At 61.7% G+C, this 26,353-nt stretch overlaps 1 protein-coding gene across 1 annotated transcript in view; it reads right to left on the bottom strand.

Annotated features, from left to right (window-relative positions):
* The window catches only part of MACROD1 (mono-ADP ribosylhydrolase 1), a 141,406-nt gene that overhangs the window by 1,806 nt on the left and 113,247 nt on the right, over nt 1-26,353 (bottom strand). Inside the window, 2 exon segments of the mRNA XM_004770200.2 lie at nt 90-206; nt 12,023-12,052. Of these exon segments, the coding sequence (XP_004770257.2) occupies nt 90-206; nt 12,023-12,052 (147 nt within the window).

Raw genomic sequence — 26,353 nt, forward strand, 5'->3', positions numbered from 1 at the left:
ATTCTGTGGGGGCTGCTCCCCTAATCCCGCAACTCCAAAAACTGCCCTGTCTACGCCCTACAGGAGTGGGGGATGGGGTAGGGACTCACACTTGGCCGGCAGCCGGTAGCCGCCGGTGATCTTGGCCTTGCCGGTCTCACAGCTCTGCAGGGTCCGGCACTCGTCAGTGAGCAGGGGTCCGGCGGCGCGGTGGATGCAGCCGTCCACTGTGGGGCAGGGGGCAGTGAGCCCTGGGGCTCCCCGCATCACGCCTGAGCCCCTTTTACAGAAGAGAAGGCAGAGGCCCGAGCACAGAATACTCCAATCCTCTCGGCTGTGCCAGGACTTACCGGGCCCCGCGCCTCCTCCCGCGGCCTCCAGCCGCCGGCAATACCCGCCGCCCCCACTTGTTCCACATCTGGAGAGGCCAAGGCGCCGAGGCAGGCGGCGGCGGATCCGGGAGGGAAGCGGCGCGGGGCGGCCGGCAGGGGGCGCGCCCGGCCCACCCTGCTCATTCCCCGCCGCGCGGCAGGTGCGCGCGCGGGGCGGGGGCCTCCCCCTGCCGGAGTGGCTCCGTTAGGCGGGTCCGCGGCAGCAGGCTAGGGTGTCTGGCCAAGGGGAAGGTCGATCTTCCGGCTCTGGCCCGGATGCCCCACCGTGGGGCCCGCGACCAGGGGCCGCCTCCGCCCGAGAAGCCCGGGGATGCCGACAGGCACCGCGCACCCGATCGCAAGGCGACCCCTCCGGGCCGCGTCCAGGACCCACTTCACAGATGAAGAACCTGGGGTCACCCAGTTACAAATGGCAGATGCGGTCGGGGCCTGGAGCCTGGGTCTTCCAGCCCCTTCCGTGCGCCACGCGGGGAGGTGGACGGGGCCGCGGATCCGGGGAGCGCAGGTGGATCCGGGAGCGCGCCCCTGCTCGTTAGCGAGTTGCCTCGTTAGAGCATCCGGCTTAATTGCGGCGGGCCTGGGCTTGTTTATCTGAGGGCGGCTCCGCAGCCTCAATAGGCAGCGACCCTGGGGACGCGGGCCCAGATAAACACCTCGGGCCCGGCGGGAGGCGCGGAGGAGACGCTCCTTCAGCCCGATCTCTCTCAGGCGCCACAGCCCGAGCAGTCCTGGCGGGCAAGGCCAGGCGAGGCTCGAGTCCGCTGTGCCAGTGGGGCACCCCGGCGAGTCCTTTCCGCTGGGCGTCCACGCCTCATCTGGAAAACTGCCACAGCGACCCCACCTCCGGGGAGGGGTTGGCACCCTGGCCAGGAGAACGTGACCCACCTCCGGCCGCTCCCTAGCTCCCGGGGCACCTCAGGCTCCTATCAGGAGCTCCTTGGCTCTGGCTGCCTGCACTCACCATGCCCAGCGGCAGGATAGAACCCCCATTTCTCCATTTTGCAGATGCGCAAACCAAGGCCCTTCCTCCTTCATCCCAGCCCCACCCCCAGTATCTTGGCCCAGGTCCAGGGACACCAGCTGGACCACCCCCTCTTTCTTCTCTTTTCTTTTGTGCCCTGTGGGGCCCAATTAAACCTAATTTTGTGACTTCACTTGGAGCCGCACCAGGCGATTTCCCAGAGCATCCTGCGGGGGTGGGGTGGGGGATGGATAGGGTAGCGGAGTTGGGAGAGCCCTGGGAGGGGTCTGGGGTAGGACCCTATCCCCTCCTCTCCTGTGCAGGGATGGGTAAAGGCAGGCCCAGCCGTCGGAGGGGGCGGAGAGTGGGACCAAGGCAGGGCCCCTGAGCTCTGAGTCCAGGTGGTGCTCAGCCTGCATTATACAGTGTCCCTGCGTGGTGGGCCCCATTCTGGGTGAGGTGCCAGGTGACTCCTGGCTTGCGCGTCCAACAGCGGGGCCTGGGGAGCTGGGCAGCCTGGGTTCCAGCCCCGGCTCTGCCAGTCACAGATATGTGGCCTAGAACATATTACTTAACTTCTCTGGTTCTCAGCGGCCCCATCTGTAAAATGGGCTAATAGTAGACATCTATCTCCCAGGGCTTTGGGAAGGATTAAGCAAGTTAATTTCTGTAAGGGGCTTAGGGCACGGGTGAAGGTGACATGTGTGTGTTGGCTGTTAGGGCAGTGTGATAGCAGGAGAATGTGCTCCGGGTGTGTATTCCTGGGAGTGAGGGGAGGTGGGGTCCAGGCATCCAGGGCTTGGGGCGGTGGTAAGCACAGGCACGGGTCTCAGCCTCCGCTCCCTGGGGCCTCCCCACCCTGCCCCAGCTGTGTCAGCCACTTGACACCGGGCTGCCTGCCACCTCCTGGTGCTGTCCACCCTGCAGGCGCCCTTGGCCTGCTGTAGACACTGTGTGGAAGTGAAGCTCGGCGCCCTCTGTGTTGCAGGGACTTAATGTTTCCTGCAGGGAAACAGGCCCTTGGGACTGACCTAGGAGCATGAAGGGGCGGAGGGAATCCAAGCTCGAGGAAGCCTTGGGCCAGAGCACCCTCACCCCCTGCACCACCGTCCAGGCCAAGGGCAGGGATCAGGACTGCCATGCCAGTGCCTAGGGGATCTGTTCCCCGCCCCCTCCGCCGCCCCCCCCCCCAGCCCAGGCAGAGATGAGGGACAGGCTCTGGGCCCCAGCCCTGCCACCCTCCCCTTCCCCAACAAGGTGGAGCACAGACACCCCCCCCCCGCTCCTGGGCCCCTCCCTGTCCACACACCAGCCTGGTGGCTCCACCGATCCACGGTCTCCAAGGGCCAGAGAGCTCCACAGCCTGCTGTTCTTAGCCACAGGCGCAAAGGGTGGCCCCGACCTGACTCCCCGTGTGAACCGTAGCCCCCCAGGGCTCTGCTTCCTAGGCCCTGTCCTGACTCTTGCATGGGGGGAAGCAGAACCCTAGACCCTGCAGGACATGCCTTCCCGGGGTCTCTTCCAAGGGAGACGTTCTCCTCTCCCATCGCCAGCCACCTGACCCCGGGGGGCGACCTGGTGGGAAGGTGGTGACCCCAATTCACACCAGTTTACCCTTGATCCCTTCCCGGGGACCTTCAGCCACATCCTAACAAAACTCCATCCTCCAACTCATCTCCTGCTCCATCCCAAGTCAGCAGAAAACCTGCCTGCCCCCCCCCCCCGGGGAGACAGAACCATGTGCAGCGGGGGGAGGGGGGGGGTGTCGCCTTCCTCAGACGTCTCTGCTGGTCCTTCCCCACCAGCCTGCTGTAAGGGCCACTCAGCCTCCTCCCCCAGCGCCCCCCACAGCCCCCCGCCCCCGCTCCCGCTCCAGGCTCCAAGCTCTGGATCCTGAGTCCCAGCCCACACAGCCTCTCCCACAGCGCCTCTGGGGGCTCAGCGGGTCACATCCCCCCTTGTCGGTCCTGCCAGCCACCCTAGGAAGTGTTACTATTTTCCCTGCTTTACAGAAGACCACACGAGGCACAGAGAAGATGAAAGACTTGCCCAGGGTCACACAGCTGGAGCTCTACTTCCTCTAGGAACGCAGAAGGCTTTCTCCGCGCCCCCCCCCAACCTCCCTCCCATCGTGGCTCCCCCCTCCCTCTTCGCCCAAACTCAGTCTGCTGTCTGCACACCGCTCTTTCCTGCAGTGGGGCCCCGTCCCCCTCTTCACAGTAACACATCACCTTCCCAATGGAGAGACTTTGGGGCTCTGGTTGCCCCGTGGTTGGGGGTCTCAGCGCCCCCCACGCAGCTGACCATCAGCCACCTCTGTCCAGCAAGGCTGCCTTGGAGATCGTCCACCTGCCTCCTGGACCTCTTCTGTCCTGGCCTGTGCACGTCAGATGGGGTCTGGGGGCCCTGTCTGTCCCCCACACCACCTCCCCATCTCTGACCCTGCCCTTCCTGGCCCTTCGGAAGGCCCCTGCAGAGCCCACCACAGCCCTCCTGGGTTCCCCCAACCCGCCCCCCTCCACCCTGCTGTGTGGCCTCTGCACCTGCAAGGGGCCTGGGGGTTGCTCAGCTCACACCCTGCCCCTTCCTAGGAGGTTGGAGGGGGTCAGGAGGGCCCCGGGAGTGGGCAGGGGCTAGAGCCAGACCCCCCCAGAGCCCACAGAGGCTGACGGCAGGCAGGGTCCTGTGGGGGCCATTTGCCAAGGCGCTTAGGAGAGGTTGGCCGCTATTAGGGTGCTGTAATATTCATGAAGGGAAGATTAGATATTTAAATTTATTCAGCAATAAATGCGTCTCAGTGGGGGAGCATTCCTCACGCTAAACAAACAAGCAAGCAGGGGCTAATTAATTATTTACAGGAACAGGAGGCTGCCTGTGGCCTGGGGGAGGGGGGGCAGTTATGTCCCTGCCAGGGGGCAAGAGACCCCAGGCCCTGGGTCGGATCCCCCATCTCCCCCCCCCCCCCGCTGCCCTGTGGGTCTGGCCCCCTGAGTGCCCCCTTCTGGGATTTCTTTTCCCAGAAATCCCACCTACAAGCCTGCTGATGGCTTTGGGCAAGTCACTTCCCCTCCGTGTGTCTCCACTCTACCAGGTAACAGGACCTCCTTCCCCATTCGGCTGAGGATTCAGTGAGAGACGCATCAAAATGCCCTGCACTTTCTCACATGGTCCCCCTGGGTCACTTGTTTTCCAGGTGGGGCGGGGGAGACCTAGGCCCAGTCACCCACCCTGTAGGCAGAAGGCTGCTCTGCCCAGCAGGCTCTTGGGGGCCTCTTTTGCCCCAGGGACAGATGCGCTGCTGGTGGGAGATGTTACTGAGAAAGCCCTGGGCAGAGAGGGCTGGGGCGCTGGGGATGAGCTTGAGGCCTGAGGGGGCTGGGGGAGGGGCCCGCCTCTTAAGCGCAGGAAGCCACCTGGGTCTGGGCCTTAGGGACCACTCCCAACCCAGACACCTTCCCCTGAAGGTCCCCCTGAAGCCCAGCCTGAGGAAAGGCCCCCTGCCACCAACCAGCCTGGGTCTAGCATTCAGTGGCTCCCCGAGCCCCCACCATCTCCAGAGAGATCCCAAAGGCCAGGGCTGAGAGAACTGAGTGGCTGGGGAAACTGAGTCCCCGAGAGGGTACCAGTGGGGTCAGGGACAGATGCCTAAGCCGCTAGGATGTCTCCAAGCCCCAGACCCTGAGGAAGACAAGCGGAGCCAGAAAGCCCGGAGAAATGACCTAGCCCAGGGGCACGGAGCCCCCTCCTCCCTCTGTCCACCCTACACTCTCCATCCCCGGCCTCCAGCCTCGTCCTGGGCCCCAGCTGAGCCTCGGGAGCCATGAACCCATGGGATGCCCATTGCCAGAACCACCTCCGGCCTCTGCCCACAGCCCCGCTCACGGGATCCACAAGCCTGCACTGGCCCCTGTTCTGTGAGGCTTGGCCTATTGGGGGAGACAGAGCCCACCTTGGCCAGACCCCACCCTTGTGGTGCCAAGGCCGGTGGGCACCCCAGGGAGAAGATGGATGGACAAGAGCTCCAAGATGTGATGCGAAGTTCATTACCGGGTGAGATCAACTCCTTAAATGGGGATTTGGAAACATTAGGCTTCATTACATACACAAAGGCGGCGTCTCATTCATCATGCAAAAATCACTCCCGTTATTAAAATCCCCACGGCAGCTGCAGGAAGGGGCCTGGCAGCATCTTGCCCGCTGAGGGTGGGGTGCGAGCCCCGGAGGCCTCTGCTAGAGTCCCCACTGGGTTGGGGGGGCCTGAGACCTCCTGTCCCTCCTACCCAGGGAGGAGGCCTTTGGAGGGCTAGGAGTGGGGAGCACGGTTCCCTCCAAGGACCCAGTGCCTCAGGGTTGTCATCTGCAAAGTGGAGCAGTTAGTGGTACCCCCAAACCCCGGCGCTGTGCTGAGGGTCCCCGGGATCCTGCAGGAGAGGCTCCACGAGGCCCGGTCCGCACCCTGAGCGCTCAGTCCAGGCATGCTGCTGCTCACGACGCCATTGCCACCTGGGCTGGGGCAGAGACGCCTGGGGTCTTTTCTTGGGGAAGGACACGTCACTCCCTCACCCCTACCTACAACCTCCCACGGCCTCCACAAGCCCATGAAATGAAGTCTTCCACCCCAAGTGAGGCTGGGGTCCCCTCTAGCCTCCCCCGGAGAGGACTGGCCTCTGCATCTCTCCCACCTGCCCAGCTGCGGGGTGGGGGGGCTGCCAGCTGCTGGCCCCATGCAGGGAGGGGATGGGGGGGTGGTCTACCTCACTGCAAGCCCTGAAGCGGGAGAAGATGTAGCTGGACAATAGGGAAAGAGGGGTGGGAGCAGGCAGGCCCTGTGTGCAGTTGGGAGGGCTCCCCTGAGGAGGTGGCATCCGAACAGAGCCCTGAGTGATGAGAAAGAATGGGCTTTGGAAAGCTGGAGGAGGCGGCCTCAGGCAGAGGCATGGGTGGGCCACAGGGAGAGTCCAGGGTGGGCTGGGGGTGAGGGGGAGTGGGAGGTGGGGGAAGGGGGCAGGGAGGGCTGCAACTGTGGGACTCATAGAAGGAGCTAGAACTGCTTCCGTGGCAGCCCTGAGAAATTTGAGCAGGGGCAGGGCGTGGCCTGGGACAGCCTCTGGTGTGGGGCTGCGGCGGGGGTGGGGGGGTGGGTTTGCTGTTCCCCATGGAATGCTCCTGCGGGGTCTGCTGGGCTCAGGCCAGAAGCCCCCCCCCCCACAGACCAGCCTCTCCCCCAACCCCCACCTGGCACACAGCGGGGCTCCAGACTGGTTTGGGGACTGGGTGCTCAGCGCTTGGGGCCCCTACTTCCCCTGAGTCCAGCCCCTTCCAGGCAGGGTACGGAGGCCACCCCGTCTGACCACTGTGCCCCGCCGTGACTATGGCCGTGGGCAGCCACTAGGCAGAAGTGGAGGCCCTGATGATGCTTGGAAGCTCCCATCCGAGGCTTTGCTAATCCTCCTGGAGCCTGCCTGGCTCTGAGCAGAGGGAGCCAGCGGGAGCGGGGAGAGAGCGAGAGGATGAGAAATGGGGAGCGGGCAGGCGAGCGAGAGAAACGGGGAGCGGGCCAGAGACGCCCTGTGGCTGGGAGAGACAGAGAGACAGAGACAGAGAGACACACAGAGACACAGCGACAGAGGCAAAGACAGAAAGAGAGACAGGGGCAGAGACAGGGAAAGATAGAGGCAGAGATAGGCAGAGACAGAAGCAGAGAGACAGAGACAGAAAGAAAACGTGAGAGATAGGAGAGATAGGAGAGAGGAAAGGGGCTGGGGCCACAGCCCAGGCCAGGGCCTCAGTGTGGTGAGGAGAAGGTGGGCCCCGGGGTGGTGGGCTTTCCTCAAGCCGCCGCCGGGGGCCAGGGCTGGGCTGTGAACACGTGCCCAGGTGCCCAGGCTAGGTGAGCGGGGCCCTTGGGCACAGCTGGTCTGCACACAGGTCAGCCCTGAGCACCTAACCTTGGCCAGGAGGTGGATAGACAGACACCCCGTGCATGTCCCGTCGGAGCAGAGTCGGACAGGGAGGTATTTGGTACTGAGATAACCACACAAATGGGAGTCTGATGACCACGGGTAACAGAATGCCAGCCCACGAGGTGCCGGGGCTGCTGTGTCCTCACACCCAGGACGGTGGCAGGGCATTAGTAAATGGAGCAGGACAGAGGGTGGTGGTGGTGGGAGGGGCTGCCCTGCCGTCAAGGTAAGGAGGCAGGACGGTTGTGGTGGGAGGCAGAGGAGCCTTAGGTCCAGGAGCAGCACATGCAAAGGCCCTGTGCCAGGAGGAGGAGCCGTGTGCCCAGGGTCAGGTGTGGGCACAGGAATCGGGGCTGCAGGGGGCCCAGTGGGCGGGAAGGTGGGCAGCCGGGCCGCGGTGGGGCCAGGGCTGTCTGCTGCCGATTTGCTGGGGCCACGGAGCTCTTGTTGGCAGTGAGCGGCCACGGAGGGGACCAGCCCTTCGGGGAGCCGGCCAGGCGAGAGCAGAGATGGCGGCCGCGTGAGCAGAAGGCGGCCCTGAATTAATCTGTCACTAAAGCTTGGCCGTGGCAGGCGCAGTCATGATTTAGATGAATAATTGAAACGCTCTGATACATTTATTATCCCTTTAGTGCAAAAGTGGCAGAGAAAGACGAGGGGTAATTGAAAAAGAGCGCACAAATCTCCGCGAGAAAGCCGGCTCCTTATCGCCAAGTAAACATTTCAGTCCTAATAAACAGGAGAGACACGCGTCAGGGCCCTGTCGATTCCCATCCTGATTTAGGGCCCGCCTCCCTTCTTACCCTACAATAGGAGAGCGGTCTGCTTTTTAAAAATATACTCGAGCCAGTGAAAGTCTCTTCAGGAAGGAGGCGGGGAAGCAGGCGTGGCCTCCCGAGGTCCGGGGACTGAGGGTCTAGTGGGTCGGTGGGCCGAGCCCACCCAGTGTCCCCAGTGCACCTGCCAGCGCTCCGCGGGGCCTCGCCACGCCTCCTTGCGCATCGAACTCCTATTCACCCTTCAGGGCCTGAATCAGATGCCCCCTCTGCTGGGCAGCCTCCTACCGAACTGCACTGCGTCTCTCTGAGGACAAAGCCCAGGAGCCCTGAGTCCCCACCGCCACCCACACTCAGAGAGAGCCCTGGAGAGGAATGAGGGTGAGGGCGGAGTCGAGGGGCTTCCCAGAGACTCACTGGGCTCCCTTCACCAAGGCCCTGCAGGCCAGGCCCCAGGCCTCCTCCTGAGTCACTGCTGTCCCCACCCCCTAACTCTACCTCCCCCCATTCCTGCCTGCTGTCCCTCTCCTCCCCACCACCCCAGGGCAGGGCTGTGGGACCTGTGTGCCAGCTCGGCTCTCTGCTGGCTCTCAGGGAAGGGCCCCACATACAGAGAGTGCAACAGCCCGCCCATAAATGGGCTTGGAACCCCCTAGAACCCAGTCCTGAGGAGAGTGCGTTCTTGTGCGCTCTAGTGGGGAGATAAGCGATAAGACCGAACCTTTCCACTAAAAGGGGAATCTGTGCTCCGGAAAAAGCCACAGAGCAGGGGGAGAGGGTCGGCTGGGGCCTGCAGCCCAACTCCGAGTGGCCGGAGCAGGCCACCCTTGCCTGATGCTTGCGTGGATGGGGGGGCAGGGGGATGGGGGTGCTGACGGTGTAGGTGGGTGGACAGGTGGCAGGAGGCACGTGGTTGATGGGGAAGGAAGACAGATGGGTGGTGGGGGTAGACAGAGGAGTCGGGGGTAGATTGGTGGGTGGTGGGGGCAGGTGGAGGGGTGGGGACAGGAGGGCGGGGAGTGAGCAGAGGCTGAACCCCCGTGGGGTTGGACGCAGGAAGAGAGGGAGAAGCCTCAGGTGACCCCGCGGGAAGACAGATGCGGGGTCTGGGTAGAGCCGGGTGGGAACCTGGGCCACCAAGTCCTTGCTCCTGCTGCCGGTGGCTCCCACCCAGGCAGTCAGGGGGAGGTTAAGGCTGGATAGAGCAGCGGGGGGCACAGGCGGCAGACACGGAGGGCAGAGGACATCTCAGAGGGCTGGGACCATCTGGGCTCCAGCCCTAGGCAGGCTCCAGGCCCCCAAGCCCCAGCCTCGCCCCGCCCGCGGTCCCCTCCCTGCCACCTCCACCTTGTTCCAATCACATTAGCAGAGTGACAGCCCCAGCGAGCTCTTGCGGCGGCTCCATAAATCTCGGCCGGTGTTAAAAGGCTGGACTCCAGGCCCACTTCCTCCTGGGTCCCGGCCCACCCCATCCATCTCTGCCGCAGGCAGGCAGCCCCTGGGGCCGGCGCTGCCGGAAGGGGAGCTGGAGGACCCCTCCCTACCTCCCCACTCAGTCTGGCCAGAACAGGTGCTCTTTGACCTCTCAGAGGGAGGTCGCCAGGCCACAGCTGAGCCCCTCCCTGCCCTGCCGAAACCCTCAGTGGCTCCCACTGCCCTCCCCAGCAAGTCCTTCGCGGAACGCGGGCCATCCCTGCCTGTCTGCAGTTCATTCATTCACTCAACAACCCTTTCACTGAGCACCTGCCACAGGCGTCAGACCCAGGTCTAGCTGCTGGAGACCCAGCAGTGCCCTCCGGAGCTTTGTTCTCAGAGGGGCAAGAGCCGATCAGCAGTGACGGCGACAAGTGAGTTACAGGGCACGCGGGGCGCTGGGAGACAGCAGCTCCGGGGCGGGCTGGGGTGGGGAAGGCAGGCGGCAGCGGCGGCGGTAGGCACAGGCAGCTGCGGTTTCAATGAGGGTCAGGGAGGGCCGCCCCGAGAGGGTGGCGAGCCCACGGGCCAGAGGCAAAGGGAGAGGCCGCGGGCCGCAGCTGGGGAAGAGGGTTGTGAGGCGAGGGGACAGCGGGGGCGCAGGCCTGGGGCAGGGGCAGCAGGGAGGCTAGTGCCCGGGGAGGGGGCCTGGCCAGTGGCTGGGAGTCTGGCAGGCGGCTGGGGCCCTAAGAACTTGGCCTTGGCTCTGAGTGACGGGAGAGCCCTGGCAGAGTTTTGAGCAGAAGAGGGGTAATAATGACCTGACTTAGGATTTAAAAGGCCTACAGCTTTTTGTGGTCTTTTGTCTCCCAGAAGGGCAAGGCTACAACTCCAGCTCCCCACGGGCACCGGGAGGCTCCGGCCTCCTCTCCCCTTGGGGGGGCTGCGATGGCTCCAATCTTCTGAGTCTCCCCAAATGCCCCATGTTTTTCCTCACTCTGGGCTTCACCCTTGCTGTTCCCTCTGGACAGCACACCCTTCCCGTGGCTCTTTGCTGGCTGCCTTCCAGCCATCCCTCAGGTCCCAGTGTAGGCGCCACCTCCTTCCAAGAGCCCTGCTCCGCCATCGCACAGAGCACGCGGGGGGTGGGGGTGGGGGTCTCATCTGACCTGTGAGCTCAGGGAGGGCAGGGACCAGGCCCCTCTGGTCCGGCACCCTGCTCGGGTCCCAGCACGCGGTGGGTGCTAGGTGCTCAGTCCCTGGGGGAATGTCTGAAGGCAGAGCACAGCAGGTGGCAAAGCAGCCACAGCCCCTGCGTCCTGCAAAAGGGACAGGCTTCAGCAAAAGGTCCTGGCTGGACCCCCAGCCCCAGTGAAGCCCGGCACTCCGTGAGGCCTCCGGGATAGCTGTGACCTCCACAGGGCCAGTGGAGGAGAAGCGGGGGAGGGAGAGAAAAAAGCTCTCGAGCCACAAACAGACCCCCCGCCACGCGTCCTGCATCCTGGCCGGTCACCGACAGCTCTTAGCACTGTTCTTATTTATTCCTGACCTCAATGGCCCTTTTATTTTTCCCCCTTTTAAAACCTGGCCTGGGCCCCGCCACTGCTGCCGTAAACACGGCCCCCGGGGATTTATCCGACGGCGCATTAACCCTTGCCCCCCAGCTCACCAATCATGCTGCTGCCTGTGCCGACAGCGGGCGGCCCAGCCGGTGGGGGCTGAGGGGCCCGGGAACCAGGGGCTGGTGTGGCCCGCCCGGGCAGGGCTCCCCAGGGGAGACGGGCATGGGGTGGGGGAGGGAGGAGCAGGGACTGGGCCCACCTTGGCCGCGCGCTGCCAAACACGTAGGCCGCGTCCCTGCAGGCTGGGCCCACCCTGCTCTTCCCAACTTGCCCACCTGGTGCTGCTGGAGCCCCTGCTTGGTGGCGGGGAGCCACAGTGAACACACACGCGCCTTCTGGGGGGGCCTCACAGCCCGCAGAGCGCTCCCTGACTTCGAGAGGCCTTCTCCTGGCTGTAGGGCCACCCTCCGAGGTCATCAGAGTGGAGCAGATGGGCTAGCGTGCCCAGGCGGGAAAACTGGAGCCGAAGGGCTGGGCTTTCGCTCCCACACTGCAGCCTCCAGTCCTAGGCCTCGTCTCTTTAACCCTCACATGTCTGGCCACGCTGCGACCCCCAGTCCCCCAGGTGCAGACCAGGAGGCCTCTTTCTTCAGAGCCTGGGGGCCTGCTGGGTCCCCCGGTAGCGAGTGGGGCCAGTCCCACCATCCAGGGCTCTGGTGTTGTCCCCAGCAATGGCAGGCCAGGCTTGGCCGAGGGGGTGGGTGTCAGAAAAGGTCAGAGATGGAGAAATGGGGGTGGGCGCACAGTAGGGGTGATGGGGAGGGCTGTGGGGGGCAGGCGCATGGCTGGTCATGGAGGCCCAGAGGAGAGAAGCAGCCATGCAAGGAGAGATTTCAGGAACCCAACCCCCAGGCCCATGTACCCCTCTACAACCCCCACCCCCCACCACCCCCCAGCCACAGAAGAGCCCACTTACCGCCGCCGCCTCCGAGCAGGGAGCTGTTGGCTGCAAGAGAGAGAGAGAAAGGCCAGTCAGCTGGGGAGTAGCTGGTGGGCCAGCAGCTCCTGGAGAGAGAGGGGAGGTGGGGGGCAGAGAAGGGGGGAGGCGGGGTCTCCCTCTCCTGCTGGGCCCGGGGTTTGCAGGGTGGAGGGGGCCCAGCTGCTCACCCCGGAAACAGCCCTGTGCGGGGTCTGGAGCGGCCGCAGACCTGTGGCCACGTGTATCCTTTCATTCATTCACTCTGGTGACCCAGTGTCTCGCGAGGCCCATCTGTGCCAGGCCTGGTCCCTGGCTTTGGAGCTCGCAGGACACAGCTGGAAGCCACTAGAAATCTCTGTGCACCTGTACTGAGTACTGCCCAGGGAACGAGTGTGGGGGTGGGGAGGGGGTAGGGGTGGGTGTAAGAACATGAGCCCGTGAACCAGGGCTGGGGCACCCAACAGACTGCAGGGACCCCATCCCGGGGGCAGCACGGAGAGGGCACAGAGCCCTGGCACTGGAACCGAAGCTGGATCAGCAAATGGCCGACTAGAGACTCCTTGCTCTGTGCCTCAGTTTCCCCCCCGGGGAATCTCCCAGGGTTGGCGTGAAGGCCAAGGCAGAGAGAGGGGTCCTCAGCTCCAGCCCCCTCCCCGGGGCCAGGGCGCTGGGGCTGACCTGTCCATCTCGCTCTGCTTGGCCTGCAGCCCCCTCCTGCTTCTCCATGGGGCTGACGGGAGGGCAAAGCGAAGCTGGCAGCTGCTCGGCCCGCAAGTCAGGGCCCCTCACCAGCCGGGCTCTGGCTCCTGGCCTCGCAGCTGCCTCTGCGCTCACTGCTGGGGCCAGTGAGGGGAAGTGACGGGCGAGACGGGACAGGTGCTGCCCAGGTGGGGGACCTGCTGTGCCTCAGCTCCTCTGGACCCTGGAGTCCAGGCTCCCAGGTGGGGCCTGCTGCTCCTCCACAGACCCCGCACCCCAACTACCTTCTGGGGTCCCGGTGCCGCCCCTCTGCGGGAGGAGCACAGGGAGCAGAGCCTGGGGCCAGGGGTGGGGGCCCGTCCTCCCGCCCGGGGTTCCGTGCAGACACCGTGGACCCTGCTAAGTGGTGTCGGGCGGCTCTGAGCGCCTGGTCTCCCAGAGCTGACAGCTCTTCGCTTGGGGAATAATTAATTCCACAGCCCGAAAACCCAGGGCTGCAAGTTGCCACGTTACTTGCGAGATTAATACAAGCAGCTAATTAAGATGGAGAGGCGAGGAGCGGCCGGGCGCTCCCACAGCAGGGCTGGGGGCTGCGGGAAGGCGGGAGGAAGGCCGGCCGAGCAGGCCCGGAGGCGGCTGGGACCCGGAGCCCCCGCCCGAGGAGGACCAGGCAGGGACCGCCAGGCAGATGCGGGCAGGCGGGCTCCTACAGGGCCCTGGAGGACCCTGGGGCCCCCAGAAAGCTCCATCCCGGCGGGCGGTGAGGACCCTCGGCTGGGCACAGATTGAGTGCTTCGCACACATGATCCCATTTAACAATCCCAGCAGGGTGCCACGGGGGTGCGAGGCTCCCATTTTACAGATGAGAAGCCTGAGGCTGGGGGCTGAGGGGCATCGTGGGGGTGGCAGGACATGAACCGGGTCTGGCTGTAGCCAAGCTGTAAGGCAGGCCGACCTCGAGGGCAGCTCAGGGAGGGTCACTGCCGTCCCCGCCCCCAACCCCGGCTGGGCCTGGGCCCGACTCTTCCACACTGCGGCCCTTCAGACGCAGTCTGGACTTGCCCCCCCCCAACCCCAACCCCACCCCAAGGGTCGGGCTGCAGTGAGAGGGGGCCGGACCTGGGGACAGCCCTGCCCTGGAGCCAGCAAGGGAGGCCTGGGCATCTGGGGTTGGCCCAGAGCAGTGCTGGCAGCTGTCGGAAGCTGCCCTCCACGGCCTCTCCCCACCTCCCCCCCGTCACCTCTCTCTCTTAATTAACACCGGCCGCAAACGAGCTGGCTCCCGCTCACAGGGGACTCGGTGCCAAATGTGTTGGCAGCGAGCCTCGAAGGGGCGGGAGGGGAAGGGGCGCTGACCTGCCGTTCTGCAGGCCCCTGTTGGAAGGGACCTACCCTACCGCCGCCTGGTTTCCCTTGAACCCCACCCCGTGTTGGTCTGCCCAGGTCGGGGATGAGGTGAGCTGCCCCGATGTCCACCAGGCCAGGAGCACTGGAGGGCTGAGTGGGGGGACTTGATCGGGGCGGAAAGGATTTCACCGGGCTGAGCCCGAAGAAGGGCAAGCAGGTGGCCAGGTCGTGTCACCTGTCCCAGGTGGGAACAGGCAGGCGCTGGGTCTCAGTCTTGGGCTACCCAGAGGACCTGGTCACTAGCTTGTGTGTCCCACGTATGAGGCTGGTCTGCGTGTCCCCTTCCTCCAGCCCACTAGGCTGACAGTCTCCGGCTCCTCCTCCTCCTGCTGTCCCCACCATGCTCCCTTCAGTTCTAAATCACAACTGGTCATGAGCCCATTTTTCAGATGAGAAAACAGGTTCACAGAGGGATGGGGAAGGGAGGGGAGACCTCTGACCCAGGATGGCTGGTTGTCAGCCTGCCTTCTCCTTCTCCTTCTGTTTCTTTCTTTTTTTTTTTTTAGATTTTATTTATTTATTTGACAGAGAGAGATCACAAGAAGGCAGAGGCAGGCAGAGAGAGAGAGAGAGGGAGGAAGCAGGCTCCCCGCCGAGCAGAGAGCCCGATGCGGGACTCGATCCCAGGACCCTGAGATCATGACCTGAGCCGAAGGCAGCGGCTTAACCCACTGAGCCACCCAGGTGCCCCCCTTCTGTTTCTTTTTAAATACTAATTTTTTAAAGTAATCTCTACACCCAGTGTGGGACTCGAACTCACAACCCTGAGATCAAGAGCTGCGGGCTTCACTGACGGGGCCGCCGGCGCCCCAGCATCATCCTCCTTGACCCCACGCGCTCCCTGTGTGTTCCCAACACCGTCTTGCCGAGACACGGTGGCGGGCGAGTAGCCGCGAGCTGCGGAGACAAGCACGGGGCTTCCAACTGAAGCCAGGGGTCGTGACCTGGCCCCACCCCAGGGACCCCAATATGGCCCAGCGAAGCAGGGGTCTCGGAGCTCCTAAGCGGCATTGCCCGGGACTTGGGGAAGGGGCATGAGGCCTGCTCCGGCTTTGGTGAGGGTGAGGTAGAGGGGGGCGGTTGCCAGGCCACAGCATGCACCCTGGGGGCTGGGGGTGCCTTTCCCCAGGGCTGCCACCCTGTCTGCTTACGGGTCGCCACGGCAAGGAGCGGTGGCCCAGCCCTGCCTCATCCCCCACTCACAGACACGCGTGCACCGTGCTCCACGGGGCGTCATTAACTAGCTCTGAGCCTCGGCACTGAGCCCGTGACCTTGGGGTAGAAATGAGGTCCACACCCCTTGATGCCAGTCACTGCCAAATGCTCTGTCCCCTGACAGGGGCCCACCAGGGTAGGGGCTGAGGGTCCCCGGGGACATCACCCCCCGCCCCCGGTATATTCTGCCTGCCCCTCCCTGCCCCCCACCTGCCCCTCATGCAGGGCACTTGCCCAGGCGGTCATTCCACCCTTCTCAGGCCCAGGGCACCTCCCCCAAGGGCCCCAGCCCCTTCCCCTGCCCCCCAGCCCTTGTGCCCCCCCCGGGGGGGCAGGGTGGAGTTGCTCCCCAGTTTGGGCCCCAGCATCCGGCCCACCACATCAGGGGCTGGCGTGTGGTCACTGAGCCTGGAAAGGGAGAAAGCCAGACCCCGAGGGCTTGGCCACTGTCCTTACAGGTCAGAGGAGGCCCCGGGCGAAGGCAGACAGACCTGGCTGGCCCCTTCTTCATTCTCAACCTGAAGCATTTTAATTGGTTCCTGACGTTTGCCACGAGCCACCAAGTACAAAGAGATGAAGAAGACCCAGTCCCTGGGCCTCAGGAGCTCCCAGGCCTAAAGGGTAGGCAAGGGAGGGACAAGATCTGGTGAGGCCTGGCAGCTGGGAGGGCTTCCTGGAGGAGGTGGTATTTGAGCTGAGGCTAGAGGAGGGAGGCAGCAGCACAGCTTCAGAGAAAAGGAGAGGCCTGCAGGGGAGGGGCAGAGCAGGGGCCCTAAGGAGTCTGAGCATTTCCTGGGGCAGAATGAGGAACTACAGGGGTTGGGGAAGGAGCTCTGCAGGCTGGAAGGAGGGGCGGGCTGGCAGGGACAGAGCCAGGGCACTGGACCTGGGTGCTGGGGAGGGGCCGGTGGGGGCGCCAGAGGGAGGCTCTGAGGCACACAGACACCTCCTCTTCTGACCACCTTCTGGCCACCCACCCCTCCTGCCCCTGCCAGGCAGCCCCTAGTGAAAAGAATGGCCCCCACTTTGAGGGCCGGGCAGTGCATAGTGGGCATGGGCCAGAGCCCATGATATTTTTAGGGACCCATGAATATGTAATTTCTTTTCAGATCAGAAGAGGAGGGGTGAGGGGTGCCTGGGTGGCTCAGCTGGTCCAATGTCCAACTCTTGGGGTCTGCTCAGGTCAGGATCTCAGGGTCATGGGACCAAGTCCGGCCCCCGCTGACTGGTGTGTCTGTCTCAGATTCTCCCACTTCTGCCCCTTGTGTGAGCTCACATTCTCTCTCTCTAATAAATAAATAAATCTTTAAAAATATTAAAAACAAAATCAGAAGAGTAAATGAACTTTGAGTCTGAAATTATTTTTAGTATATAATGTTAATACATTTTGTCTTTATGCCAACAAACTCATAAAATCAGCTTCTAACATACATTTTTTTTATGTTTGTTATTAATTGTTTTATGTGGTTAAGTGATCCTCTAATATATTTTGCTAGAAAAAGGGCCCACAATGGCAGAAGTGCCAGGGCCTAGGCCTGGTAAACTTGTACTTGCTCTGACTTCTTTTTTTTTTTTTTTTAAAGATTTTATTTAGATCACAAGTAGGCAGAGAGGCAGGCAGAGAGAGGGGGGGAAGCAGGCTCCCCACTGAGCACAGAGCCCAATGCAGGGCTCAATCCCAGGGTCCTGGGATCATGACCTGAGCCAAAGGCAAAGGCTTTAACCCACTGAGCAACCCAGGTGACCCCTTGCTCTGACTTCTTTAACCCTTACCCTGTGTGGAAGGCATGTTACTAACCCATTTTACAGATGAGAGAGCCGAGCCATAGAGAACTATGTTCTCATAATGCAAATTTGGGCATCTCCTGTTTTATCCTGGTTTCCTGTTTTATCCTGGTTTCCTCCCAAAGCTCCCCTGTGCTCTCAGGATAGAGAACGGGGCCCAGCCTGGGGCCCACTGGTTTCTCTCCTCCTCCCCTTCCCCTCATCTCCCCATGGGCCACACTCCAGGTCCTCAAAGTGGCTCCATTTCCTCCAGCCCCAGGGCCTTTGCATGGGCTGCTGCCTCTTCAGAGGAGACCCTGAGAGCCAGCGTTGAGGGGCACACCCAGCTACCCACCTCCGCTCCTGAGGGCCACAGATCACTGCCTCCAGCCTCCTTACCTCCCAGGTCAGTGCTGTGTGTGTCCATTCATACTTGTCCCCAACTCCCAGCCCTGAGCTCGGTACTCAGCAGGTGACTGCCAAGCATTTACACTGGGTTAAGGTCTATGGCCAGAGTCACTCAGGGAGGCCACCCTGTCTGCCCAGCTCTGCAGCCATCAGGACTTGTGGAGGAGCCTACCGAGGGGCCCTCTGGAGGATGGACCTGGGGTGGGGAGCATGCAGGTGACGGGGCTGGTCCAAGGGCAGTGGCAGGAGGCCACAGAGGAGCCGCCCAGCTCGTCCCTGACACATCCTCCAGGCTAGGGTGTGGGAGGCAGAGGCCAGCGGTTATTGTGCGGGGTGGGGGTGGGGGCCGCAGAGAGGAGATCCAGTGACCCGAGGAAAGCGCTGAGCAGGTTACTGGGCCGGGGAGAGCCCTGGTGAGCAGGCACAGCGGTGACTTTGAGCTGGTCACAGCCCCTTGGTGTGCGGAGGCTGCCGCCGCTGCTGCTCCAAATACCTCGTCCTGGTCCTCAGTGCCTGCAAGGCTGCCAGCCACCCCCCAGCCTCGGGGAATGAAGGCTGCTCCCCCAAAACCCCAGCCCCTCAGCCTGGCCCACTCCCCTCCCCCTTCCTCAGAAGGCTAGATCTCAGCTTCCTAGCATTTGACAAATACAAATCCAGCCCCTACTCTGTGCCAGGCACTGGGACACAGCTGGGCCAGGCGCTGCAGGCACAGAGCTCATTATCCAGGAGGCAAAGAAACAACAGAACAAGAATGAACTCGAACAAAGATTACCATTTGTGCCAGAGGTTAGGAAGTGAGGAGAGAATGGCTGGCCAGTGAGTGAGGGTGGGGTGGGGTGGGGGTGATCTAAATGGAGTCAAGGATCTGCTGAACATAAGGAGCCAGCTGTGAGGGGCACCCCCCCGGGGGGCGCGGCCTGTGCAAAGGTCCTGAGGCAGAGGGAGGAGACCATTTGTAGCTGAAGCAGAGTGAGTTGGGGGAGAGAAGTGGGAGAGGAGGTCAGAGCCAACTGGGGCCAGAGCAGCTCAGAGTGGACATGAAGGGGACCTGCTGGGGACTGCATTATGGAGGTGACCCCCCCAGGCCTGGAGCACCCCACAATGCCTGTGTGTGCCCCATCATTACTGTTCTGTTGTAGCCGCCCCATGCCTGGGTGTGAGCCCCCATGGCTCCCCAGCACCCCAAAGTCTGGCACAGTGCCTGGTGCCGGCAGGCCAGACCGCTAGTAGCCCCAGCCCCACCTGAAGGGTTAGGGGAACGGGCTTTGTTCTTGGGACACCAGAGCAGTCACCCGCCTCCACTTCCTGCAGGCCTGCGCTGGGTATCCGTGTTACTTGAGGGTGAGTTGTTTAAAACACGCTTTAGATTAGAAATGTCCCACAGATGGAATAAAATGTGACATGTGCTGAATTTTTGAAGATAAAACAAGAGACTTCAAAGGCATCTCAAGCTGTGAAAGCAGTTGCCGTGTTTGACAGACTTGGTCCCCCAGGCCAAGGTCACTGTCCTCTTAGGTGGGGCTACCTGGGGGTGGGGAATGTGAGGCTTCCTAGACCTTCCTCAGGCTGGGAGGCAGGGGCCTGACATGTGCACACACACCCCTTCCCGCCCTGTGGACAGATGGGGAAACTGAGGCACAGAGCAGCAAAGTGAGCTGCTCAAGGTCCCTGCTCTTAGTCGGAGGAGCCACCATTCTTGTGCTCTGCAAGTTCTGGTCCTGAACCCCCCAGCTGTGATCTTGGGCCCCTGGGGCCTTGAGCTCTCCTGGGGGCAGAGATGATATAGTTTAAAATCACTATAAAACCGGGTGCCTGGCCGGCTCAGTCGGAAGAGCGCTCGACTCTTGATCTCGGGGTTGTAAATTTGAGTCCCACATTGGGTGGAGGGATTACTTAAAAATGAAATCTTAAAAAAAAAAAAAGCCTATAAAATTGTTAGGTCCTCAGACCTCCACCGTGGCAGTGGGTGTGAGGGGCTGGGGTCCCTGGTCAGCCAGGGAGAAGGGGGTCAGCCTGCTAATGGGCCGGATTAATAATTTTTTTAAAAAGATTTTATTTATTTATTTGACAGAGAGAGGGCGGGGGCGGGGCAGACTCCCTGCTGACCAGAGAGCTTGATATGGGGCTTGAACCCAGGACCCTGAGATCATGGCCTGAGCGACCTGAGCTAAGGGCAGAGGCTTAACCCACTGAGCCGCCCAGGGGCCCCTGGATTAATAATCTTAACAGCAGGTTCTTCCTACCAAGGTTTGCTCACCAGCCTCCTAGGGAGAGCTGTGGGGATCCTGCAGTCTCTGCAGCTCCCTTTCACAGATGGGGAAACTGAGGCTCAGGTAAGTCTGGGGCCCAAGGCCACACAGGTTAGGGTGGCAGAGAGAGGGTTTGAATCCTCTTGGCCTGCCAGGAACCTGGGCTACTAAGAATCCCACTCAGCCAGATCTAGCCTGTCTGCCCTCAGGACTGAGTCCCCACTCCGTCTTCTCTGAGGGGAGCGCTGGGATTCCCTAAATTTGTTGGGAGCGGTACCCAGCTGGGATCCCCCTTCCAGGGTTTCCCTTTCCCACTGGCCCTGTATCAGCCTCCCTTTGCCATGGAAGGGCCTCCCCCAGTCCTGCCCCACACCTCCTGCCTCCCATCCTTGGTTCCAGAGCCCCCGGTCTCCCCCAGGGGGCCTTCCCCCGAGACCTCTGCCTACAAAAGCCACCCAGAAAAAAAAAAAAAGAAAGAAAGAAAAGAAAAGAAAAAGGCACCCAGTTGGTTATTTAAGCTCTAAGCGGGTGCCCTGGCTGGGAGAGGCCCCTCCTGCCTGGGTTTCTTTGGCTCCACCTCCGCCGAGATCCGACTTCCCAGACATCCGTCCCCAAGCTGGACCCCAAGCCCTTGGAGCCTCAATGTCCCTCAACACCCTTTCTCCATGCCCCGTCCCCAGGCCACTCCTACTTATTGGTATTTTTGTTATACAAGAAATTCATGTCGAATGCCCCAAATTGGAGGATACACATAAACAAAAAGCAAAAGAAAATGAGTCACCCATTAGCTCATCGTGCAGAGTGCGGGCTTTCGCCCCTGCCCATACTCTCCTGCAGGACCTCTTTAGAGGAAAACAAAAAATAGTTAATAACGCATTTATTGAGCAAATTCTCTGGGCCAGGCACTGGGCCAAGTGTTTCCAGTGGATTCTTTCATCTTTCCCTCCCCCCCAGAGCCTAAAGAGAGGGCCCTGTTCTTTTTCCCACTTTACAGATGAGGAAAGAGAGTCAGGGCAAGGTGTCAGGCCTCGCCCAAGGTCACGGAGCTGGGGGGTAGGGGGAGCCGGGGGTTTGAATCGGTCTGATTTCCAAGGAAGGGCTGCTGAAGGCTGCAGCGCTGGGGGACCCCCAGCCGCACAGGACCTCCCCTCCCCCAGGAGCCAGGGGGCTGGCGCTCCCAGCCGCGCCATTAGCATAACCATGAGCATCCCTGAAACCCAATTACCAGGAGACGGCTTGGGCCCCAGCCAGCCGGGTGCAGTCTCCTTCTCCGCAGGAATGAGGGGCTGCGGCCGAGGGAGCCGAGTGGACAGCAAGAGAAAATGTCCCGGGTGGGGGGGAAGCAGGAGGCCCCCCTCCTGCAGCTGGGAGGGGTGTGAGGAGGTCCCCAAGGCAGCCTTGACCTCCTGGCTCAGCCCCAGTGGAAGAGGCCTCAGGGTCATAGCTTCCTTCACCCCCAGCTTGCTGGGTGACCCCAGGCAGGCCCTTGCCCTCTCTGAGCGTCAGTTTTCTTCCTCGAGGAGAAAACCCGGGTGTATTGGAGCAGAACATAAACCATGGGCTTGGAGAAGAAAAGAGAGTGTTGGCCCACTGGTCCGCTGCCTCTCACCGTCCAGTCTGTCCCCTCCAGCAAATGATCCTTTTCTATTTTTTTCTTTTTTCAAGATGTATTTATTTATTTTAGGGGGAGAGAGAGAGAGAGAGAGAGAGAGAGCGCGCGCGCGCGCGCGCGCGCGCGCGCGCATGAGCAGGAGCAGGAGCGCAGGAGCACGTGCCCCCTGTAGGGGGTGGGGTGCGGAGGGAGAATCTTAAAACTCTGAACTCCCCTGAGATCATGACCTAAGCCGGAAACCAAGAGTCAGACGCTTAACCAACTGAGCCACCCAGGCGCCCTTTTTCTACTGACCTCATGCGCACGAAAGCTATGCAGCACATGCACGGTTGCCCCGATGTGCACCCAGCCCACCCCCTACTCCCCACCCCCAGCCCCACACACAGGACCTCACAGAGGAGGGCAAACCCTCCCCCCACCTATGGAGGAACCCGCTACCTTGAATTTGGTGTGTATTTTCTTTAGAGTTTTCCTTTGTAGGCCCCTCAGCAAGCTATGACCTTGGTCTGTTCGTTTTAGCTATAAAGGGGATGGGCTGCCCCAGTTCCCAGGGCTGCTTGGTCTGTCTTCACTGCTGTGTAATATGCCAGACTGGGGCTGGCCCGCCTCCTCCAGCTGTCCTCCCTCTGACCATCAGCCAGGAAGGCTCCTGAGGAGCATCTTTTTTTTTTTTTTTTTTTAATATTTTATTTATTTATTTGACAGACAGATCACAAGTAGGCAGAGAGGCAGGCAGAGAGAGAGAGGAGAAAGCAGGCTCCCTACAGAGCAGAGAGCCTGATGCGGGGCTCGATCCCAAGACCCTGGGATCATGACCTGAGCCGAGGGCAGAGGCTTTAACCCACTGAACCACCCAGACGCCCCTGTCCCGGGGAGCATCTTGTACACCCCCAAACCCACGTGCTGCAGCCTGTCTCCCGTACACATACACTGGGGGTGGGGGTTGTGGGGGTTGTGAGATACGCACATCTTTACTAGTTATTGCCAAATTGCTCTCCGAAGTGGTTGTTCAGATGATCGCTTTAAAATATAAATTAGATCATGTCACTTTCCTGCTTAAAACTCTCAAATAGCTTCCTATGACACTTAGAATAAAATCCATATTCCTCTCCATGAATGCACGGCTGCATACCACGCTCTGCTTCCCCCAGTGTCCTGGCCTCCTCTCTTCTCTTCCTTGAATGGATCTGGTTCTTTTATGACCCAGGGCCTTTGCATATACTGCTCCCTCTCCCTGGCACACCCTTCCAGCTCTTTCCAGACCCGCTTCTCCTCAGCTTTCAGGTCTCCATGACAACGGCGCCTCCTCTGACCCACCCAATGAGAGCTTCTCCTGCCCGGTTCCTCTTCTCACCTTGTTTATTTTGAAGACCACACCTTGGTCCCATCAGCAGGATCTTGTCTAGGAATTTGGTTACTGGTTTTAGCCAATGGGAGAGGACCTAGCATGCACTGTTCATTCCAGGGCCCCTGAAGCCAGCACAGGCCTGGCACCAAAGACCTACTCTTACTATACTGTTCACTCCTCCTCCGACAGACATTGATTTGCCCTCTGGTCACAAAGTCTGGAGGGATGAATGAGCTCTGAGTGTTAGGGAGGGAGGCAGTTCTGGGGAGGGGAGTGTGATCAAGCTGAGGGCAGAGGGTCAGCCCGACCCCAGGGGGCTGGGGTCCGTCTCCCAGGGTGGGGAGCCCTGGCAGGTGCTGGAGCGGGAAGCAGCAGGGCCGGGACTGCACTTGAGAAAAAGCCTCCTCAGAGCTGAGGGGGAGAAGACCAGAGAGGATGGGCTGGAAGACAAGGGCAGGGAGGGAGTAGAGAGGACCGTGGTGGCCCAAGATGGGTAGACAGAGGACAGGAGAGGTACTGCTGACCTGCAGAGACTACTCAGGGACTCAGAGGACCAGGAGAGACAGGATTGGATCCGGCATGGGATCGGCTTCCAAATGTGGCGCAATCCGGTCCCCTCCCTGGACCCCGGCAAGGCATCCTGGCCTAGCCCAGCCCCTCCAGGTACAGATGGAAAACTGGGACCCTAGAAGGAAAGGAACCGGCAGAAGATCTCACAGCTGAGTCCTTACCCTTGTTGCTTCTAGAATATCAGGTGCTGGACTGAGGCCAGACAGACATTCCCGTCTCAGAAGAGAGGCAGAGAGGCAGCCAGCACTTGCTGCGTGGAGAATTCGAGTTAGACACCAGGAGGGACTTCCTCAGAAACTCTACCCACCAGACACAGCCTCTGCTATCTGTGTGACTCGTGTGACTCCCGGGACACAAGGCCGGGGAGGTAACTCATTCAAGGTCATAGCCAAGAGAAGGTAGTTCTTTCTTTCTTTTTTTTTTTTTTAATTTATTTATTTGTCAGAGAGAGCGCGCATAAGCAGGGGGAAGCGGAAGGCAGAGGTAGAAGCAGGCTCCCCACTGAGCAAGAAGCCCCACGCGGGACTCGATCCCAAGACTCCGAGATCACAACCTGAGCTGAAGGCAGATGCTTAACCACTGAACCACCCAGGCGCCCCCTGAGGGCGCACTTCTGTCTGGTTCTAGAACGTCTCCGCCTTATACTGGGGCACCAGGAAGCCACCAGCGGGCCGGGCGGAGCGGGGGTGAGGAGTCCTAGCTCCCTCCCATCCCAGACCCCGAGGGTTGGGCAGCCCAGGGTGCCCCCTGGCCTGTGGGCCTCAGGGTGGTGGCCATTCTCCCCCACCCCCAGGCCCCTGTGGGGACAAGAGAGGACCCCAGCCTGGCTCTGGCCCTGGCTGCCCCAAGCCTGCCCTGAGCTAAGCGCCCCTTCTCTCCACCCCCCTGCTCTCCCAGCTGGGGCTCCTCTCCTAGGAGGGAGGGGAGGAGGCGGGAAGGGGAGGAGGCTGGCAGCGGCAGCCATTGGTATGCGAGACTGCGCCTCAGCCCCTCCAAAGCTCAGCCTTTCTGCTCAGCTCTTTAAGAATCCCTCCTTGCCGCTTGGTGGTTGCTGAGCAACGACCCCCCTCCCCCCCCAGCCCATGGCCGGTGCCCTCCCCCCTCCCCCCTCTCCCCTCTCCGACTCCTCCCAGCACCCCATCTCAGCAGTATACTTAGCTCAGAACCTGCCAGGCCTGGCTGCACCTTTGCGTAGCAGGTGAGGGGGCCCTGGACCATCAGGACTCAGGGAGGGGGACCCCGAGCTCAGGACACCCCACGTGCACACTCCCATTGGCACTCCCCCCACCCCCACTATCTTTAGTGGCTTGAGTTGCTCTGAGGTGCTGGAGCCCGCTGCAGGGACGGAGGGGACCCGAGAGGAAGGGGTCAGGAGCTGTCTGAGTCCCTGGGGAGGTGGCCTGCAGAGGCATCAGGCCCAGGAGCCCCTGTGCTGTGCGGTAGACAGAGGCAGTAAACTTGGACTGAGCCAGGCGGTGGGAGAAGGGGGGGGTGACGAGGAAGACAGAGTCTGCAGCCCCAGAAAAGGAGTCAGGAGAGACGCAGTGATGGGGTAGGGGTGTCACTGGAGGCAAGGATCCCCCCAGGAGTGTCTGAGGCTCCAATCAGCTTAGCTGGGGGCTCTCCCCCCCCCTCCAGCCTCCACCCTGCCCTCCCCCTCTCCCTCCTCAGGCCCTCTGGCTCCCCTGAGTCTTGGGCATGGGCCTTGCCTTTGCTCTCACAACTTCCTTCCTCATCAGCCTTCCTGCCCTTCCAGCCTCACCTCTGCCTCCCCCTCCACACCCTCTGCCCCCTACCCCTGCCACCATCTACTCCCCACGCCTTGGCGCATGTCGTTCTCTCCACCTGGACTGTCATTCAAGACACAATCCGCGTCCCCTTTCCCGAACTTGGGATGTGTGTAACAGGTGAATGATAGCCAGAGTCAAGAATTGCTCAAATCACCATAGAAAATGTTACCTCTGCTGGGAATAATGGCTGGGTGGGGGGAGGGAGGAAGGAGAAGAGGTAGCCCCCCTCCCCGGGTGTGTGGCACAGATGAGGGGTGGGGGGCAGTGATGTCATCTGTGGGGAGAAGAGGAGGCTCCCCAGGGAGAGTAGCTCATCAGAGACAAGCCTCCCTACGCCTGCCAGGGCTGGGGAGGGCGGGCCAGCTCGCCCCGCTTCTCGCCTCCGTCCAGTGGACCGGAAGAGGGACGTGGTCTGGCCCCTCCGGTAACCCCTGGACCGTCATCTCAGAGGCAGTTGCCAGCTTGAGGGATCACAGGTGGCCTTCGGCGGCTCTGTCACCATCGCCTTACTGGGCAGTTCTCGGTTAGCCTGAGGCTTAGTCTCCACACACGGGTCAGCTGGGGAGGGGGCGCAGATGTTTATAAAACCCGCACCACCGAACGCGGGCTCGTGTTGTCGCACATTCTTGGAGAAGCGCACAGGCCGCCAGCCCGCACCCACAGGCCCCTGCACCGTAGTCAGTGTCCAAGGACACCCAGACCCACACATCTCATGTAAGCACAAATGGGGCCACGCGCCCCCACGGAGAAATCGAGGCACCGGAGAGAGCAAGGCGACCTCACCAGGGAAGAGGGTGCTCAGGGAGGCCCCTCACAGGACAGGACCCTCAGACCCAGGACTGAGGGGTGAGGAGCCGCTGGCTTGGCCCCGGAATGGCAGCAAATCACAGGGAAATGAGGCCGGGAGCGGGGAGTTCCTGACCTGACCTTGGCTTTTCCAGAACTTTCCTTGGCCCACCTGCTCCCATTGCTACCCTGGGGAATTGGAGGCTTTGTCCCCCTGGCTTTGTTTCCGCTGTGCTCACTCCCTGGCGCCCTCTCAGGGACTCCCCAAGGGCTAGGGGCCTTGCCCCCTCCTTACTCAACCTGAGTTTCTGGGCTGGGGCTCCTGTACACGTGGGGGGGTGTGTGCCTCAACCTTTTGTGCAGTGCAGGATGGGAAGGTTTAGCACACGTGGTGACAGGGATTCTAGTGGCATCAGGACATGGATCACAGAAGTCCAAGAAGCTGGCAGAACTTTCTGGTGAGGGCTGGTCCGTTCGGCC

Source organism: Mustela putorius, unplaced genomic scaffold (assembly GCF_011764305.1).
Source record: "Mustela putorius furo isolate JIRA1106 unplaced genomic scaffold, ASM1176430v1.1 tig00000127_pilon_pilon_pilon, whole genome shotgun sequence".
Classification (NCBI taxonomy): Eukaryota; Metazoa; Chordata; class Mammalia; order Carnivora; family Mustelidae; genus Mustela; species Mustela putorius.